Raw genomic sequence first — 19,356 nt, forward strand, 5'->3', positions numbered from 1 at the left:
CAATCAAGAAAACAACAACAACAACAACAACAAAACCCCACACTGAATATTAAGTCACCGCCATGTATACTTTAAGTATCTCATAATTTTACTGTCAATTATTCCTCAATAGAGCTGAAATTCTTTTACAAAGTACACCGGCTTGAAGATAAGTGGGAGTAATGTCATCACTGTGTTAACCCTGAAATTATTCTATCACATCTTCTGTTAAGCAAATTGTTGACAAGCTTCAGAATGTCATCTCTGGCACAGTGAGGTTTTATTCTACCCGAAAGGTTTGAGAGTCAGCACATACTTAAAAGATGCAGGTAGCCAAAATTACCTTTCAAATTCTCTTAAATCGCCCCAAAATATGACAATCATTGATCTTTAAAACAATTTTTAAATTGTTTAAAGCATCCCAGTCTATTGAGAATTTTACTCAATAGACTGGGATGCTCACAATGCATCTGGAAACTAAGACACACTGACCCAAGAGCTGGATAAAGCTTGCTCTTGATTTCTCTTTCCCTCTCCCCACAACAGTATTTGGCTACATTCTTGTCAAATTGCATACCAATCACTTAAATGAGTATATGCTGTAATTCTACCACCACAGATTACTGCTATGCACCTTTCAACTGACCCATGCTGAGAAATTAGTGCTCCAGAAGCTGCATAAGATGGAACCACTCCTCTATCCCCCATGGCCTGGGGGGAAAAAAAAAGGTAAGGGCATCCACTTACTTGCTGCCTGGATTCGAGCCTTCCGGCTAACCACCAGCCCAAAGCGGTTCTGAGCCACACACTCATAGTCACCCTCATCTGAAGGGCTGCCTCCTTGATCCAGCAGGAAGTGGCGGATCATCAAGGACCCATTGGCCAGCACGGTAGAGTGGGTACTCTCTGGCAGCTCCATCCCATTCTTCCGCCAGGTGATTCGCACTGGAGGGGTCCCCTCCACCCTGCAGCCCAGTACCATGGGCTGCCCAGGGACTGCAACATCATCGCTTGGCTCCACAGCAAAGGCCAGTTCAGCAGAGTGGCCAAGACCTGAATCAGGTGAGGGAGATGAGAGCAAAAGGAGAGGTGAGCATGGAATGAGCCGGAGCAAGGGTTCCAAGTTCTCTGGATCTGTGCATCCCATCCCTGTCATTCTGTGATGTTAATAGGAATCTCCATTAACACACAGAACTTTGTGAGTTATTATGAAGTATCATCTCATACAGTATATTTACTTCATCAACAGACCATCTTGGAGAGATGGATATTATTACTACCATCTTTTATTTATTTATTATTTATTTGTCTTTTTTTGCCTTTTCTAGGGCCACTCCCGCGGCATATGGAGGTTCCCAGGCGAGGGGTCTAATCGAAGCTGTAGCCACCGGCCTACACCAGAGCCACAGCAACTCAGGATCTGAGCCGCGTCTGCGACCCACACCACAGCTCACAGCAACACCGGATCCTTAACCCACTGAGCAAGGCCAGGGATCGAACCCGCAACCTCATCGTTCCTGGTTGGATTCGTTAACCACTGAGCCATGATGGGAACTCCACTACCATCTTTTAAAAATTTTTATCTTTTAGAGAAAAGGAAACTGAAGCCCAGAGATGTTAAGCAACTTGTCTGAGGACTCACAGTTAATAGGTGCAAATTGGGGACCTGAAAATAGGACTTTGATTTCAATACAGCTCCTGCCACTTCTGTGGTTATCCTTGCAAATCACTGAAGCCTCAGACTTTCAGGGTATGACCTCATGTTAGGTGTTCAACCTGGCCTTGCTTCCATTCCTCATGTGTTTAAATCAGGAACAACAGTGTGGCTTGTTATTAAATGTGACTAACAGATTCAAAGGCGCTGTGAAAAGTTAAAAGTTCTAAACAAATATAGGAGTTCCACGACCCCATCATGGCTCAGTGGTTAGCTAACCCGACTAGCATCCATGAGGACGCAGGTTTGATCCCTGGACTCGCTCAGTGGGTTAAGGATCCGGCATTGCCATGAGCTGTGGTGTAGGTTGCAGATGTGGCTCAGATCCCACATTGCTGTGGCTGTGGTGTAGGCTTGTGGCTACAGCTCCGACTCGAACCCTAGACTGGGAACCTCCATATGTCATGGGTGTGGCCCTAAATAGATAAAAAGGAAAAAAAAGTTCCAAATAAATATAAAATGAGATAGTAATAAATCTTTGCTTCTTGCTGCTGGCAAAACCATGTGAGGCCTGGTCCAGTGCCTGGCAGGGAGCAGGGTGTGTTGGCCCAGTATCAGGTACAAGCTAGGCTAGCATCCAGCACCACTGCTCCTCCCCTAAGAAGCTCTGGGCTTTGGTTGTTTTGCTTGTTTTCTCTTTGTCATAAGGCAGATGAGGGATACCAAATATCAACTCATATTTCCCAAAATTCAGGAGGGAGGTTCCTAGAAGCTCTACTGTCAGCAACCTCTTCACTCCTGCAGAAGAGAAAGGGACAGAAAGAGGAAGGGAAGGAAGAGAAGGGAGAAGAGGGTGATCAAGGAATCAGAAGAGGAAGAACAAGAACTCCAAATCCAGGCAAGATGCCAAGTCTCCAACTTCTCCAACGAGCAACTCACCAGACCAGTTACAACTCCTCGCCAGGGAGAAAGAACCCACCTGAGCTGAAAAGGCAGCCACAGACCCCCTCCTCACATTTCCGTGAAGCTAGCGATCCCTGAGCTGGCCCCTTCCCAACAGACCAGCGCCCTCCCTGGCTGAGAGGAGACCAGGCAGTGGGTGGGGAGAAAGGAGGGAGGAGGAGGGCTGGGGTTAGGGGCGTTTTCCCTACCCTCAGGGCTGCGTAATTCCTATTAGGACATATGAGGGTCACGCCCCTTCAAATCCCTACCCATCCTCCCCAAGACCTGCATTTCAGCTGCTTCTGCTCCCCTCTCCAATCCCGGTATAGCAACCGGAGGATAAAGTTTCTCCTAGATGCTGCCGCGATATCCCGCTTCTTCGGAGCTAAGAGGGGAGAGAACAGTGCCCAGAGCAATGTCTGCTGAGAACTTGAGGTGGGAGGAGAAGGGACTCAATTTGCACCCCTCTCCTGTGAGGTGAGCCCGTTACAGCCACTGTGGAAACAGAGTGGTGGTGACGAAGCTCCGGGCAGCCAAGCCGGCAGACCCCGAGCTCTGCGTGCACACCTTCCGGGGCAAGGCGGGCACGTGGGCTGCCCAGCCGTTCACTCGCCCCCGGTCGGCTTCTCTGCCCCATCCTCAGCTCGAGGTGTGTCTCTCAGGTCTCCCACTCCCAACGCGCGCACCGCCAGGAATCTTCCTCCTCTTCCTTGTCTCTCCCTCTCACTCCCCGCCTCAGTCCCGGCTCCAAATCCAGGACCTGCCCTCTGCGCCCAGCGCAGCCCGCTCTATCCCGGCCTTCGTCCCCGGGGTCGGCGGTCTCCTGCATCCGCCGCCTCCGGTCACTCTGTGCCCACCGCAGGGCTCCGCGCACCCCAGCTCCGCGCACCACAGGACTCTGCCCTGCGGTCTCCCGTGGCTCGTTCCCCCCTTTCCCCAACTCCAGCCCTCCCGCCGAGCTCCTGCTTTGCCGCGCTCCTTGCCCCTCGGTCCGGGCTCGGGTCCTGCCCTCAGTTGTGGAGCTGCAGCGGACTGACTGACTGCAGGTCTCTCTTCAGGAGCTCGGTCCTCAGCATCCTCCTGCCGTGCCCCGCAGCCCGGCTTCAGTGCCCTCTCCCCGGGCTCCGCCCTGTCCCGCTCGGCTCCCGTTCTCCGGCAAGTCCCTAGGTCCCGGGGTCCGCCTGCAGGTCCGCGCCGCTCTCCTCAGGTCCGCCCCTCGCGCGCGTTTACTCCCTTCTCGCCCTTCCCCGGGCTGGGTTCACAGCCGCCGGGTCGCGGACGCCCTAGCTCACCGTCGCTCGGCGCGGGTAGCAGCAGCAGCAGCGGCGGCAGCAGCAGCGGCAGCAAGAGCCGGGGCCAGCGGCTCGGGGGCGCGGCGCGCAGGGCAGCCATGGGGCTCGCGGTCCGCTCGGCTCGGCGACGCGCGGCTCCGGGGCCTCTCGCGGCTCACAGCGTCCCGCGGGGCCGGCGCCGGGGCCGGGGCCGGGGCTCCGGCCGGGGCCGAGCCCGGGCGGCTGGGGGCTGGGGCCACATGCCTGCCTAGGAGCGCCAGGGGCGCTGGGGGAGCGCCGCTTGCGCCATCTTGCACCCACCCTGGCGATCTGTCAGCCTCGCCCTGGGTGCGCGCTCCGCACTCGGCACCGCCTGAGCCCGCCCCGCCCTCCTCCCGCCGCCCGCCGCCCCCCTTCCCTCCTCTCCCGGTCCCCTCCCCCAGCCCCCTCTCCCCGGAGGCCCGGTCTGGGGAACAAAAGAGCCGGCGAGCGCTTTAAGCGGCCGGACATTCCCGGCTGCGCGGCGGACGCGCCCCCTGCGCTTTGAACTGGGGCTAGCGGGGCCGGCGCCGTCCCGAGCAGCAGCCCTGTACCCACTTCCCGCGAGCCAGCCCCGGACTTTGGGGGGCTGGGGAAGTGGAGACCCAAAGGACTGCGAAGTGGGTCTGGGTTGCGGAGAAATGGGCAAAGCTGCGGGATTCGCTCTGACCCACTCTCTGCTGCGCCCTCCTCCACCGTGTCCAAGTCTACATTGTCAAGATAATTCCCTAAAAGCTGCACAAAGTTGTCAGATTCTGTTTTCCAAGGCCTTCAGGTTCTTCCATCCAAAGGCTAGGACGTTTAGATGCAAGACTGGCCACTCTAGACTGAGGAGTTCCGGCTCTCGGGTGGACAGGAGGCACGAGGGAGTGGGAAGGCAGTTTTCCCCAGGGCCTTACTTGGGAAGCAGACAATGAGAATGCTAAAGTAACCGGGTTCCTGGGTTCTGACTGCAGTTCTGCCAAGATAGTCACTCTCTGAGCTCATCCGGAAGATATAGTCGTATCTCTCTTGCTCACTCATAGGACATTTATAAAACACAGGTCGTGACAAACAATCTAGTAACCGCAAAAGCGCCAGAAAGTTAAAATGCCCAGTAACATTTCTATGCCACAAAGACTGAACGTTTCACGTCAGAAAACACATAAAGGACATTGGTCTCACGTAAGAATTGTTACAGAAGATAGGCATGCCTCTTAGGAGATACATATCCATGCTCTCCCTCAGAGTTCAGCACGATGGGCCAGTCCATCAAAATTACTGAGCAACTACGAAGTTCTACAAGCAGGAGATTTAAAGAGGGTAATCTCTGCCACATTCAGCCATTCGCTCTTCTGGTATTGAACTGGTACCGCAGAGGAATAACTACATCTCCCCTTTAGTATCAGCTCTGGAATCTTGGACCAGGAGTGTTAATTAACCATATATAAAACTAAATTTGGTGCAGGTGGGTAAAGAAAAGTCCTCAAGAAATCAGTTAAGTTTACTAATGATGGGTTAGGGAGTCCAGGGACTCCTGACTGTAAGGTAGCAATTGGAAGGTGAGCCTGAGAGACAGGACTTAGGAGCAGGCAATGGAATGCAATGGAGAAATTCAGAGTTAGGGAACACCAAAGCTGCAAACCAATTTTATTATGAGGAAGAGCAGGAATGATGGGCCACTACTGACCACCGGAAAGGGAGGGAAGGGGGGCCCTCCCTGGGTGCAAAGTCCTGGAACTCCCCCCTTCAGGGCTTGAATTCTCAACAACCCCTTCTTGGCTTGTCCTAGACTCTGGAGAGGTCAAATTGGTGTCTCGAGTTGCTGTCATTTTAAATTCATTTTGACAAGTGTTTAATTCTTCTTTATCACAACCCTTGGTCTGAGAGTGATATGCAAATAATGGCTATTCCGCTGCATGCAAAATGTGCGGTATCTCTCCCTATGATCTGTCAATTAACTTGGGGCTGGCTTACCAGCCACTTTGGGGTGGTCCTGGGCAGAGCAGCCTCTGGCTTCTGGTTCCCTGAAGAGGAAAAGCATGCATAGTCCAGGCACTGTAAAGATCTTAGCAGAGAAGCTGCCAACTGTGACCCTTGTGTGAGAGGTGTCAGTGTGGGGTTTTGTGTGTGACTGTTGTGCCCAGGTTAATGGACTCAAGGGTATTTGTGAAGGTGAGTGTACATGTATAGGTCTCTGAGCTTGTAGGGACAGTGTCCATATGTGTGAACATGCAGCCACAGGCAATTCTGGAGTTGCCAGAACAAAGAAGAGTTGCTGAGCCCAGACCTCTGGAGTTAGTGGTTCACTCCTCCCTTGCACCCAAGAAAGTTAAAGAATATGTGTCCAGATGGAAGGAGGTCCTTGAAGAGTCTAAAAGCATGCCATCAAAGAAAACATCTTTCCTAAGTTTAAATATTTTTCCTAAGTGCCTGTTGAGAGAAAGAGATGTTTCAGCTCTTTCTTTTTCTTTTTTTTTGGGGGGGGGGGAGTTTCCTATCCTAGGATTCTGAATAAGTTATTTTCTTTTTAACTTTTTTTTTTTTTTTTTTTTTTTTTTTTTTGCTTTTTAGGGCCGCACCTGTGGCATATGGAGGTTCCCAGGCTAGGGGTCTAATCAGAGCTACAGCCTTCAACCTACACCACAGCCACAGCAACTCCAGATCTGAGCCATGTCTGTGACCTACACCACAGCCCACAGCAATGCCGGATCCTCAACCTACTGAGCAAGGCCAGGGATCGAACCTGCAACCTCATGGTTCCTAGTCGGATTCATTTCTGCTGTGCCACGCCGGTAACTCCCTCTTTTTAAAAACATTTTTATTGAAGTATAGTTGCTATACAATATAAGTTACAGATATACCATTCAGGGATTCACAATTTTTGAAGGTTATACTGCATTTATAGTTTTTATAAAATATTAGCTATATCCCCTGTGTTGTACACTATATACTGGTAGCTTATTTTATTTTTAAATTTCATTTATTTATTTACTTGGCTGTGCCTGTGACATGCAGAAATTCTGGGGCCAGAGATCAAACCTGAGCCACAGCAGTGACAATGCCAGATCCTTAACCCACCAAGCCACCAGGGAACTCCATTATTTTATACATAATAGTTTGTACCTCTTAATCCCCTACCCCCACATTGACCCTCCTGCTTCATTCTCCCCGTTGGTAACCACTAGCTGTTCTCTATATCCGTGATTCTGTTTCTGTTTTATTATATTCACTGTTTTTTAAAGATTCCACATATAAGTGATATCATACAGTATTTGTCTTTCTCTGTCTGACTTATTTCATTTAGCATAATGCCCTCCAAGTTCATCCATGTTGTTGCATATGGCAAAATTTCACTCTTTTTTATGACTGAGTAATGTTCTATTGCGTGCGTATGTGTGTGTGTGTGTATATATATATATATATCACATGGTCTTTACCCATTCATCTGTTGATGTACACTTAGGTTGCTTCCATATCTTGGCAATTGTAAATAGGGATGCTAAGAACATTTCAGTGAACGTATTTTTTTCTTTTTTCTTTTTCTTTTTACAGTTATACCTACAGCATATGGAAGTTCCTGGGCTAGGGGATGAATCAGAGGTACAGCTGAGGCCTACACCACAGCCACAGCAACACTGGATCCAAGCTGCAACTGTGACCTATGCTACAGCTTGTGGCAACGCCGGATCCTTAACCCACTGAGCAAGGCCACATCCTTACAGAGACAACATTGGGTCCTTAACCTGCTAAGCCACACTAGGAACTCTGCATGTATCTTTTTGAATTAGTGTTTGGGGGTTTTTTTGGATATATACCCAGGAGTGAATCCACTGGGTCATATGGTAGGGTAGTTCTATTTTTAGTTTTACTGAGAAATCGCCATACTATTTTCCATAGTGGCTGCGCTAACTGACATTTCCACCAACAGTGTGCGAGGGTTCCCTTTTCTCCAGAGACCGTTCAATTCTTGCCTATAACCATCTGCTCTTTCTCTCAGAAACCAACATTTCCCATCCTAGTAGGAAACACATTCTTTAGGACAGAAAGGCTGAGGGAATTCTAGTCCTTTGGTTTCAAAAGAGAACATTTTTGGAAAATAGTTTATTAATTCATTATTGGGACATGTACATGATCAACAAACACCTTGGCTTAACACTAAAGAATATCATATTTGTAAGGAGGAAAAAAATGCTGGAAAAATAATTAAATAATACAGCAAAACTAAATACAGACAAATAAGTGAGCAGGTACCGATTACACTTATCATGCATCAAGAAAAGGTTTTTAAATGAAAGTCAAAAACCGTAAGGCATCAATGGTAGGTGACAAAGGGATTAATACCCTGTAAAAGGCCAATAGACTCTTTTCTAATAAAAATACTGCTACAAAGACACAAACCTAACACTTCCAAATTACCCCAAGCCCAAATCATATATAATCCTAGTGAGTAATGGCCACTTTCTTATCAACTGTGAGTTATAGGCAGATACCAGATTTATTACTTATTTGCTTTTGAGAAACAATTTTCCATCCAACCTAATGGGTTATAAATTGTCTCATTTGCAGCTATTTAATTTAAACCAGAACCTCAGTGCCTGTTAAACAAGAACATGAAAAATGACTATGTGGTGTAATGCTAAGAGCCTACTGTTAAAACAGCCATTTAATTCAGGGCAGTTTTTTTTTTTTTTTTTCCTTTAAAAAAAAATCAAACCAGCAAAATAAAATGAGGCTTTTGACCTTCAGAGCAATGATGAACCATATACAGTGGTGTCAGCCACAGCAACGCTGAATGCCACAGAAAGAGTACAAGTGACAATTCTGTCCTTAACGAGATACAAAACCAACATTAATAATCCTTAGTGTTATCATAGGCTGGCTGAAGGAGGGGGAGGGGGAGAAAATGTAGGTGCGGATGTCAGACGTGAGTGACACCCGAGTGTAATAAACACAGATGCTGAAAGGGTCTGAGAAAGCTGCAACTCCGCTGAGAGACATTTCACCATTTAAAAAAAAAAAGAAAGCTAGACTGGTTATTTCTAATTTGGCCCAGAAGCCAGAGTTAACTCTTGATGTGCTGTTCAGTTAAAAAAAAGATGCATTCAGGGAGAAAAGACCGCATTTTTGATGCTCCTGTGAGAGGCTGAGGTGCAAAATCAAATAAATGACATTGTTTTCTCTCCACAGGAAATAAAAGTCAAGCTTGTCCCTGGGTGGCGGGTCAACAGAAAATGATTTTAGGATTGAATTTAAAGAAAAAACAGAATGAAATGAGCCTATCGCCCTTGTCCTGGGCAAAGACCTCCTCCCTTCCAGCACCCCAGAAGAGGTTCCTTCTACCCGCACCCCATCAAGCCCACATTCAAGGTGCACAGAGGTGGACACAGCTGGGCTGCAGGGCTCCTAATCCCCATCTGCTTCTACCCTTCTAGCTTCAGCTGGGAAGGAAGGTCCCAAACCCCCTCCATCCAGCAAACCTGCCTCCTAGCACAGAAAGGGAGAACATAATTTTATCCTGAGCCTTTGAGTTGTGTTCCCCTTTCTCTGTCTCAAAACCCCCCTTGTATGACTTGCATTTGTCTCTTCCAAGGAGAACCCTCCTATCTCAATCCCAGGGAGAAAAATGCAAGGGAAGCTGAAAGGACTTCTCCAGACCTGTGCTGGGGGTAGGTAGTCGGCCTGGGGAGGGGGCCTATGGCGCCCAGGGAGGAGGGGGCAGGAGGATAATGGCTCAAGTGGACGATGGACAGGACACAGGAGTCACACTACGGCCTCGAATGGACATGAGGTAGTCGTGTTGTTAGGGAAGGATGTAGAGACTGAAGCCAGGCAGGAGAACCACGGGACACGGTTCGGGAGAGGTGTGGCAGACAGCAGAGAGACAAGAGAAACCGCAGAGAGGAAAGGAAAGAGTATTGGGAGGGAGAGGAGGGCACTAGGACTGGGAGAGCAGGTGGAGTGGGAGACAGACACCAGAGCGGGGAGGCGGGAGAGGAGAGCAAGAGAACGTGGATTTTCAAAACCAGGCACTTCCCCAATTACCAAATTAGATGCAGAGTTGTGCTGAGGGGAGCCAGAGTCACCCTCTCAACTTGGGCAATGGGGATATGGCAGGTGGGAGGCGATGCAACTAAAGTGTTAGACATTCAGAGCCTATGTGCACTCAGCCCAGGCGGACAGGAAAGGGGGCTGGGGCTGTCTTTGTCAGACAGGGCACTGGAGACACTCTCAGAGTGTGTAATAAAAGGCTGGGTGATGGAGATGGGGGGCCCACAGGGCTGGGAACAGACTACACTGGGGCATTGTCCTGACCTGGAGGATCCGTTAGGCCATGGTGACCAGCCTGAGCCGAAGTTTCCCAGCTCACCAACCAGCACACACACGTGTGCTTCACACATGTGTACATCACATATAGCTGTGCTCCACACACGTCTCTCACATATCATGTGTGTCACAGAAGGGAATAATCCATTTCTTCCTCTCCCTTGAGCCAAAGCAACCTAGGAGGCTCCAAATGGCTTGATGATGTTCGGTCCCTGCAGGTACACGTGTGTACATGTGTGGTCACATGGGTCATGTCCCATGATCCATACCAGCTTGACCCAAACTGTGCCCTCGAGGGGAGCTAAGCAGAGGAGGAGACTGGGGCTCTAGGCAGGCCTGGACTGGCTCCTGGAGGGCAGGGGGCCTTTGGTGGGCAGCTGTTCCCAGGGGCCTCCTCCAGAGCCTCACTGGGCTGGAGGTCTGGGTAAGGGCAAGAAGCACTGGCTGCCTCTGGCAGGCAGGTAAGTCTGTCTGGCCCAGGAGCTGCCTGCTCGCACCCTCCCAGCTCCCTGTCCAACCAGTCTGCTCCTTGTCCTAGATCCACAACACCTGAACTGAGGTCAGGAGCCTCTGAGGGCAGGGGATCCTCAGGTTCCAGGTCTTGGAGGTGGAGGTCAGGGTTCCCTTTGGATGCACTAAAGTCAGAGTGGACAATGACTTCAGCCTCCACCTGGTTCCTGCAGGCTGGGGGTGGCTTCTTCCTCCCGTTGCCCTGGTCAGAGCAGAGAACACCAAGACCATCACTGAGAAGGACCATCAGAAGAATGCCCATCACACTTGGGATGGAGAGGAACTGACCTCCAGCCCAGAGCCCACTGTATATTACTTGAGAGATGGTAAAGGAAGATCAGTGACTATCCTACAAGAGAGGGTGACTGGATCCCTGGGGAGGCAGGGAAATGCTCTTGCCCAGGAGTTCCAGAAGGATTGGATTCAGTCAGGGCCTCAGTGAATAGGGGGAAGGGCTGAATGCCCTTGGGCCAGGCTCACCCTCAGATCCATGGTAATTCTGCCATGGCCCACTTTCACCTAGGTAGAAAAGGGACGGTCCCCAACCCAGACAAACACAGATTCTCACAAACCGGCCCACCCTCCACTCACTCACCATGACAGGCTCCCGGGGTCTCGAGGCTAGACTTTTATCCCCAGAGAAGTCACCACCAGGGGTCTCCAGAGGATTTGCTACTTGCTCTTCGCAAACACAGGGACCCTTCTCTCCTTTCCTCCCCCTTCCTCCCAGGACACTGACCTTTATGGCGTCATACACCAGAGCCTGCAGCAACAGCGTCTGCCCGGTTCCAGCAGGGGGCAGCAGAGCCCGGGTCAGAGAGGGCATGGGGCCTGTCTGGGGCAGCTCACAGCCTGCCCAGGGACCTGCCCAGCTCGGCCCGCCGGCATGAGCCCAGGAGATCTGCATAGGGAAAGAAGCGGGGGCCCTGAGGGCTTGGCTGGGAAGTATAAAAGGAGGAAGTGGATGAACCCCCTCCCCAAGGCTGTGGGGACAAGCCAGAATGGGCTGAGTGCCGGGGGTGGGGGGGGTGGTGGTGAATGTGACGACAGAGAGGTCCTCCTGCAGAAAGGCCCAGAGGTTTCCAACCCAGGCAGGGTCTCCTTCACCACGGAGTCAGATAAAGGGTGAGGAAGGACTCAGGGATTCGAGCTGACTGGTCAGAGAATGTGAGATGAGCCACCACAGCCAGCAAGGAGGGGACTTGCCCTGTGTGGGCCCACCTTATCCGGATCCCGGTCCCATTTGGCCAAGGCCAAAATAACCAGGCTCTTTTCCCCATATGGGGGAGAGCTGGGTCTTAAAGGTCGCCCCAGCTCCAGGATGAGAAGGAATCCAGGTGTTCTGGCCACATTGAATCACCGGCAAACAGTCCTTTGGGGGCCCTCCCCTCCTTCGGGGAGAACCAGGTTGACCTATTCTGCCAGAGATGGGGGCCCATCTGCTTTCCTGCCCGCCAGCCCTTTCAAGGAGGAGGGAGAGAGTGCCAGTTCTTCTTCAGATGGCCCAGGAAGGAGAGGGGGAGGAGGCGGAGAGGGTCTCTCACAGGGTCACACATTGTGCTCCTGCGCCCCCTGGTGTCCTACTTGGGAGTGAGCTGCAGTGTGGGGCTCAGACATCCCAGGGCTCCAGGCTCACCTTTCTCTTGGAGTGACCCCGACAGTCAGAACTGCCGCCACCCATAAGGCTGTGCACTTCAGCCCTGTCTTCCATGTCTGAGGGCGGTGGGGACCAGTCCTGGGGACGGGGGTGCACAAGGGACTCCAGTTCATGGACAGTCGGGGGGCTGGGGGGCCCAAGATGGGCTCGGGAGTACAGCGCGGGGTTTCCAGCGGTGGTTGTGGAGGACAGGCCTGGGAGGGCTTCCCTGGAAGGGAGGATGGGGAACAAGCAGAGCAGTCAAAGAGCAGGGTGGGGGTGGGACCAGGATCTAGTTCAGCCTGTGTCCCTGGGCAGCTTCCTGCCCATCTCTGGGACTTGGTTTCCCATTCTGTGAAATGAATGAGACACTCTGTGATGGTTCAAAATAGCTGTGACACTGCAAATGAGGCCTTTCTTCCATTGGCTCCAGGTATCTGGAGATTGGGGGTCCCTTTTTCCAAGGTGCTGGCAGCTACCAAGGTAGCAGGAGAGAAGCATCTCTGACTAAGCCTGTCCTTGTTGAGGGGTCAGGCTGAGGGCGTCCCTAAACCACCCCCCCTCCCATGAGGACACCACCCCCAATCCCTTCATCCCATAGTCAACTTTAATGGGGCTCCTGGGAGTGCCCAGGGCAGGCCATGGCCACTTTTCCTGCTCTCTCATCTCTGTAGCCCTTCTCAAAATCTCTCCTCTCTGTGGTCAGACTGGTCCCTGCACCCACCTGTGGGGGCTGCGGCGCAGGCCAGCACACATGCAAGCCAGGAGGCAGAGAAGGCCCAGGCAGACGCCCACGATGATGCCCGTGACTGAGTGTACGTCCAAAGAATCTGGCAGGGGAGAGGGAGGACAGGGAAGCCAGGGTTCACAGACAGGGACTTCTTGTGGCTTCCTTCAGAGACTCACCCTTCAGACACATACAAGGGCAGGAGGGCCTTTCCTGTCTCACAAGCAACACAACTACTTCTCTCTGCAACTGTCCGCCCCCTGGGACATCTGGAAGTTGTGGTTCCTCCCCACCAACCTGGCCTTTCAGTGAGACACGCCTCCTGCCTGCCCAGCAGGGCTGGCTCGGCATGCCTGCCGCAGTGCAGTGGCATGGGGTCCATGCCTGGAAGGGCTCTGGCCTTGGTTTAATGCTCTGCTGTCACCACCCTGAAATTCTTCCTAATTTTTTAAATAAGGGGCCCTATGTTTTCATTTCACACCAGATTCCGCAAATTATGTAGCCAGTCCCACTGCCCAAGACCTCCACTCCATAAAGCTCATCACCTCTCTAAGCCAGTCCCCCAAAGAAACCAAGCCAATCTCCCTCAGATCTGGCCCCTCAACGGAATCGCCCCTGAACCACACCCATTTCCCCTTCAAATCTGTCTTCTCCACACCCAACTAAGCGGGGCAGCTGTCCAAAACTACAAGAGGGTAGTGTGTCCAGAGGCAGGGCCTTGGAAGAGGTGATTTTAGGGTTAGAAGTCAACTCCAGGGGCCTCTGGAGGCCTTGGGCGACACCAGCACAGACCCTACTCTTTTCTCCCCTCCCACCTCTTACCTGAGAGCTTTTCCTGGAGCGTGATCACGTCCTGCAGGCCAGAGAAGGGCCCAGGCCCCACCTCCGTGCGTGCCCCCATCTTGAAGAAGTACCTAGTGTCGCTCTCGAGGCCATGAACCTCAGCACTGAAGATGTTTCCTGTGGGGGTGGGCAGGGGGAGCAGAGCTGATGAACAGAGTCGGGGTGGGATGCAGAGAGGGGCCAGGGAAGTGGCTCAGAGGAAATCTGCTTCTCCCACTCAGGCAGGAGCTTCTTCCTGCTCCTCCTAGAAGCCCTTAGAACAGGCTCAGATGCCCCCGGGTGGGAGCACTCACCCTCTGTGGTGAGCAGGGTCCACTGGTGCTCGGGCTGTGTGTGGTTGTTGCTGTAGAGAATCAGATACTCCACGATCTCACCGTTGGGCTCCGTTGGGGGGCACCAGTGCAGCCGAACGGTGGATGGCGTCAGGGGGCTCAAGCGCAGGTCAGATGGGGGCGTTGAGGGTCCTGGGATGCAGGGGAGGAGATGGAAAGAGGCAGGGTCACTGAGAGCCCCAGCTCTGGGGGCAGCTGGGAGCCAGGGCATGAGGACATGCTTCCTCTTTTACTAGGAAGAAAAACCACAAAATGCAAAGCAAAATGAGGTCTGGTCTTTCAATGGGGAATTTCTGGAAAACAGCTGGGAGGGGGGCACTTCACCACCATTCCTCTCCTCTCAGAAACGCTTGTCCGCTCCTTAGCGTAGAGCTCCCCAAACTTCCACACCCAAACACTTCCAAGGATTGAAGACACTGTCTGGTATTCTAGGGACCTGGGGACAGAGCTCCAAAGTTTTCAGAAGGCTTATTTGTACCTTCTAATTTTATTTATTTGCTTTTTTTTTAAGGACCGCATTCACAGCACATGGAAATTCCCAGGCTAGGGGTAGAATTGGAGTCGCAGCTGCTGGCCAACACTCCAGCCACAGCAATGCAGGATCTGAACTGCATCTGTGACCTACACCACAGCTCACTGCAACACTGGATCTTTAACCCACTGAATGAGGCCAGGGATCGAACCCATATCCTCATGGATACTTGTCAGGTTCGTTAGCACTGAGCCACGAAGGGCAAAAAGGAGTACAATGAAAGATGGACTAGTGGCCAGAAGGCCGAGGGGCCACTCACGGTCAGGCAGGGTGGAGCGCTCCACCACAGAGCCAAAAGGCCCATCCATGTCCACTCCGTGGGACTGTACTGCAAACTCGTATTTGGTGAATGGCTTCAGCCCGCCAATGAGGATGTCCTCTCCGGAGCTGCAGAGGCAAGAAACAGTGACTGGGGCTCTCAGGCCCACCCTCCCAGTAAGGCAGGCCCCTCCAGATCTACACCCTGCTCCAGCCCCTGCCCCTTTCAGGGAACCTGCTCTCTAGTGGGGGGACCACTAATACCATCCAGAGGACCTGCAGAGAGGCCTGGATGTAACTTGCTCCCAGGGTATCATGCTCCAAGGTCAATTCCCAAGCCAGGACCCCTCTTCCTGGATTAATCCACATCACTCTCCACCCAAGGAACCATCTCTGATGCATCTTATCCTTGACTTAATTTTACTTTAGGTGTGATTTATGTATCTGTTGCTTTGTATTATTTCTTCTGCCAAACCAACAGCTCCCCAGGTCAGGTCTGTCTCCCTACCCAATCAGGGGCCTCTTACGACAGCAGCTGGGCTGTCTCTTCCCCATAATCTGAAGTTGAGGAAATAGGTCTGTTGCACATGACATTTCCTAGGGTTGAGTACAAGGGTCTCCTGTGAGGGGGTGGATGGGACTGGATAGACTCCCACTTTTCCGCATGTCACCATCAGGTCATCAGACCCTCAATTGGGTTAACACATGAGTCCCCGAACCCCCAGGCAGGTCCCTCTCCTTATCACCTGCTCACTCTTCCCCACCGTCTGCGCTCTTCCTCCCCCATCATACCATGAGCCCCTCTTCCCACCTGGTGTAATAGGTGACCAGGGAGGCATTCCTGAGCCCCCAGGGGCTGAAGCGCACAGTGTAGTTGACAATCTTGACTGTGGTGAAGTCTGGCTTCTTCCATCGAAGCCAAATGGACGTGGAGCTGTTTGATTCCGCATGGACATGGGCAGGGGGTAGGGGTGGCCCCCTTTGGATGGGCAGGTCTGGAGGGTAAAAATTAGGGTGTGGGAAGGGAGGGAGGATACTCATCTCTAAATACAGATAGTGGTTTGCAGTTCCCAAGGCATTTTCTTTTTTCTTTTTTTCTTTTCTGCCAGTTTTTTTTTTTTTTTTTTTTTTTTTTTTTACTATCACCAGGATGCTCAGGCCCCCAGGGCCTTTTCTTCTACCCTTTCTCTTTTAATCCTGAATTGGGTAGCATCGCTCCCACCTCACAGATGAAGAAACTGAGGCACCCAAGAATTTAAGTGATTTTTTGCCAAGGTCATACAGATTGCAGACTAGGGAACACAAGTATGTAAGAGTGTAATAGAGAGAGACAGCAAATCATGGTAATTATGGATTCTGGAGCCAAGCTCCCCTGGTCCAAATTCCAACTTTGCCGCTTACTCGCTGTGTGACTAAGGAGAAGTTAACTAACTCCTCTGTGTCTCCATTTCCTATTCTGTCAGTGGGGCTGATAATAGTACCTACATCTCATAGGGCTATTATGAGAATTAAGTTAATATTTGTAAAGTATATAGAAAAGTGTTATGGACTGAATGTTTATTTCCCCTTAAAATTCATATGTTGAGATTTGAACATATGGTGGGGTCCTGTCTTAGAGATTAGTGCCTGTCTTAGTCTGTTTTAGGCTACTATAACAAAGAACCATAGACAGAGGAGTTCCTGTCATGTCATAGCCCAGCGGAAAAGAATCTGACTGGCATCCACGAGGACTTGGGCGATCCCTGGCCTTGCTCAGTGGGTCAAGGATCTGGCATTGCTGTGAGCTGTGGTGTAGGTCGCAGATGCGGCTCGGATCTGGCATTGCTGTGGCTGTGGTGTAGGCGAGCAGCTGTAGCTCTGATTGGACCCCTGGCCTGGGAACCTCCATATGCCACGGGTGCGGCCCTAAAAAGGCGAAAGATAAAACAACAACAACAACAAAGAACCATAGACTGAATGCCTTATGAACAATAGAAATTTATTATTCCCAGTTCTGGAGGCTGGAGATCAGGGTGTCAGCATGGTCAAGCTCTCGAGAAGGCCCTCTTCTGGGTTATAGACTGCTGACTTCTCATATCTTCAGAACAGAAAGGGGAAGCAAGCTCTCTTGTGTTTTGTTTGTTTGTTTGTTTGTTTGGCTTTTTAGGGCCACACTCAAGGCATAGGGAAGTTCCTAGGCTAGGGGGTGAATCAGAGCCACAGCTGCCGACCCATGCCACAGCCAGAGTAACATATGATCCAAGCAACCTACATCACAGCTCATGCCAACACCGGATCCTTAGCCCATTGAGTGGGGCCAGGGATCAAACCCACATCCTCATGGATCTTAGTTCGGTTCTAAGCCATGATATGAACTCCTCTCTTGTGCCTCTTATACTGGGTGCTAATCTCATTCCTGAGGGCCCCACCCTCAGGACATCATCTAATCCTAATTATCTCCTATACATCGCATGTATCCCATGACAGGGTTTCAGCACATGTTGAGAGAGATACAAACATCCAGTCCATAGCCATGCCCTAGAAAAGAGACCTCAGAGAACTCTCTGGTCCTCTTCCTGCCATGTAAGGACACAGCAAGAAGATGGCCTATGGTCTATGAGCCAGGAAGGGTCTTCATCAGATACTAACTTTGCCGGTACCTTGATCTTGGACTTCTCCGCCTCCAGAACCGTGAGAACTAAATGTTGCTTGTTTAAGCCACCACGTCTAAGGTGTTTTGTGACAGCATCCTGGACTAAGACCCTGAGCTTCCATTTCCTGGTGGGCCACACAGGGATCCCCTCCTTGCCTAGAGCAGAGGGATAGGTGGATGCATTTTTAAAACTGTTTAAAGGTCAAACTTGGGGTTGGAAGTCAATGATGAGGTTTCTCTTGGTCCAAACCTTCCAAGTTAGCACTGCTCATGGATAATGAAAACATGGTAGCAGGCCTAAAAGACAGTGCACAAGCTGGAGCTCCTTTCTGTGACCTAGGATAGCCTAGCACAATGGGTTTGGGGATGGCTGAAGCTTCCATTCAGTGTGACAACCAGGACTGGCCCATGAGAGAGGGAAAGAGGCCACATACAGGCCGGCTGACTGAGCCTTCTCCTCCCCTTCTCCACCCCCTCACCTGGCGTGGGAGCCTTCTCCGTCTTGCCCTTCCACACCGCAGCATAGCCGTCCTCATGTTTGTTGAATGCCACAAGCTTCACCTCGTACAGCCGGCCGGGGACTGAGGAAGGTCATGGGGAGTCAACTCACTGGCTAGAGGAGCCTCTAGGGTCATTCTCTTCTCTTATCCTCAGAGAGATTCCATCTCCAAGTCCTGACCCATCTTGTCCAGCCTTCCACCGGAGCCATGGCCATCTCATCCCCTCCCCGTACTCCCCCCCAAACCACCACCGGCCCTCTCACCTAGCTGGGTCAACTCATACTGCTTCACTTTCTTCTTGAGCCGCACAGGTCCCACATCCCAAGCCTGGTCTCCACGGCCCCCTGGGGCGCTCTCACCATTGGCCTCGTCCTCCTCTGTCCCCACCTCCCGCCAGTACAGTTTGTAGCCAGAGATCTGGGCAGGGTGAGGAGGTGGCTGCCAGGATACCACCAGGGACTCCATCCTTGCCCGGACCTTCAGCTCTGCAGGTGCAAAAGGGACTGGGGGCAGAGGAGCAGGAAGGGAGGAGAAGAGAACAAGGAAGGAGGAGGAGGAGGCCAGGGGTGAGAGAGGGAGGAGGCATGAGGAAACAAAAAGCAGGAAGACAGCATGGAGTAAGAGCCTTGCCAGCATCACCACTCAGCCACCAGCCTAAGTGCCAGGCCCCGGCTCAGTCTAGAGAGCTCACTATTCCACAAGCCCAGGGTGCTGGGGATACAGAGATGTCTCCTGGGCATTTGCAAAGAAGTTATCAAGGAGCACCTCTGGTTCAGGGTTAATAGTTCCTACTCTAGAGTAGGGCTCTAGAATTCTGAAGGAATTGAATGAGTGGATACCAGCAGGCAAGGGGAACACAGAGGCAGCTGAAGCCAGGAAGGAGGGATGGGGCCGTTGGAGTTGGGAACCAAAGAGTGGGGTGGCTCACTATGTGTCTATGATGCTGTTCTAAACACTTTGTACCATATCTTTTTTTTTTTTTTTTTGTCTTTTTGCCATTTCTTGGGCCGCTCCTGTGGCATATGGAGGTTCCCGGGCTAGGGGTCCAATAGGAGCTGTAGCTGCCAGCCTACACCAGAGCTACAGCAACGCAGGATCCGAGCTGCATCTGCGACCTACACCACAGCTCACGGCAACACCGGAACCTTGACCCACTGAGCAAGGGCAGGGACTGAACCCACAACCTCATGGTTCC

The 19,356-nt window shown here is 51.7% G+C and overlaps 2 protein-coding genes across 18 annotated transcripts in view; both read right to left on the bottom strand.

Moving 5' to 3' along the window:
• The window catches only part of IGDCC3 (immunoglobulin superfamily DCC subclass member 3), a 44,413-nt gene extending 40,194 nt beyond the window's left edge, over positions 1-4,219 (bottom strand). For 2 of the 11 annotated variants that reach the window (XM_047767091.1, XM_047767086.1), the window contains exons 1-2: positions 3,868-4,219; positions 727-1,032 (exon numbers count right to left, since the gene is read on the bottom strand). In XM_047767091.1, the coding sequence (XP_047623047.1) occupies positions 727-1,032; positions 3,868-3,967 (406 nt within the window). In that variant the 5' untranslated portion in view covers positions 3,968-4,219. Of the gene's footprint in view, positions 1-726; positions 1,187-3,867 lie in introns of those variants that run through there. The other 9 variants (XM_047767088.1, XM_047767080.1, XM_047767081.1 and 6 more) reach the window with 6 other exon arrangements.
• Positions 4,220-7,771: 3,552 nt separating this feature from the next.
• Positions 7,772-19,356, bottom strand: part of IGDCC4 (immunoglobulin superfamily DCC subclass member 4) — a 40,292-nt gene continuing 28,707 nt past the window's right edge. For 4 of the 7 annotated variants that reach the window (XM_047767099.1, XM_047767092.1, XM_047767094.1 and 1 more), the window contains 10 exons: positions 18,425-18,664; positions 18,141-18,242; positions 15,841-16,024; positions 15,031-15,158; positions 14,201-14,371; positions 13,887-14,024; positions 13,062-13,167; positions 12,338-12,566; positions 11,441-11,602; positions 7,772-10,903 (listed from right to left, as the gene is read on the bottom strand). In XM_047767099.1, coding sequence (XP_047623055.1) covers positions 10,493-10,903; positions 11,441-11,602; positions 12,338-12,566; positions 13,062-13,167; positions 13,887-14,024; positions 14,201-14,371; positions 15,031-15,158; positions 15,841-16,024; positions 18,141-18,242; positions 18,425-18,664 — 1,871 coding nt within the window. In that variant the 3' untranslated portion in view covers positions 7,772-10,492. The remainder of the gene's footprint in view (positions 10,904-11,440; positions 11,603-12,337; positions 12,567-13,061; positions 13,168-13,886; positions 14,025-14,200; positions 14,372-15,030; positions 15,159-15,840; positions 16,025-18,140; positions 18,243-18,424; positions 18,665-19,356) is intronic. The other 3 variants (XM_047767093.1, XM_047767096.1, XM_047767097.1) reach the window with 3 other exon arrangements.

This window comes from Phacochoerus africanus, chromosome 2 (assembly GCF_016906955.1).
Source record: "Phacochoerus africanus isolate WHEZ1 chromosome 2, ROS_Pafr_v1, whole genome shotgun sequence".
NCBI classification, from domain to species: Eukaryota; Metazoa; Chordata; class Mammalia; order Artiodactyla; family Suidae; genus Phacochoerus; species Phacochoerus africanus.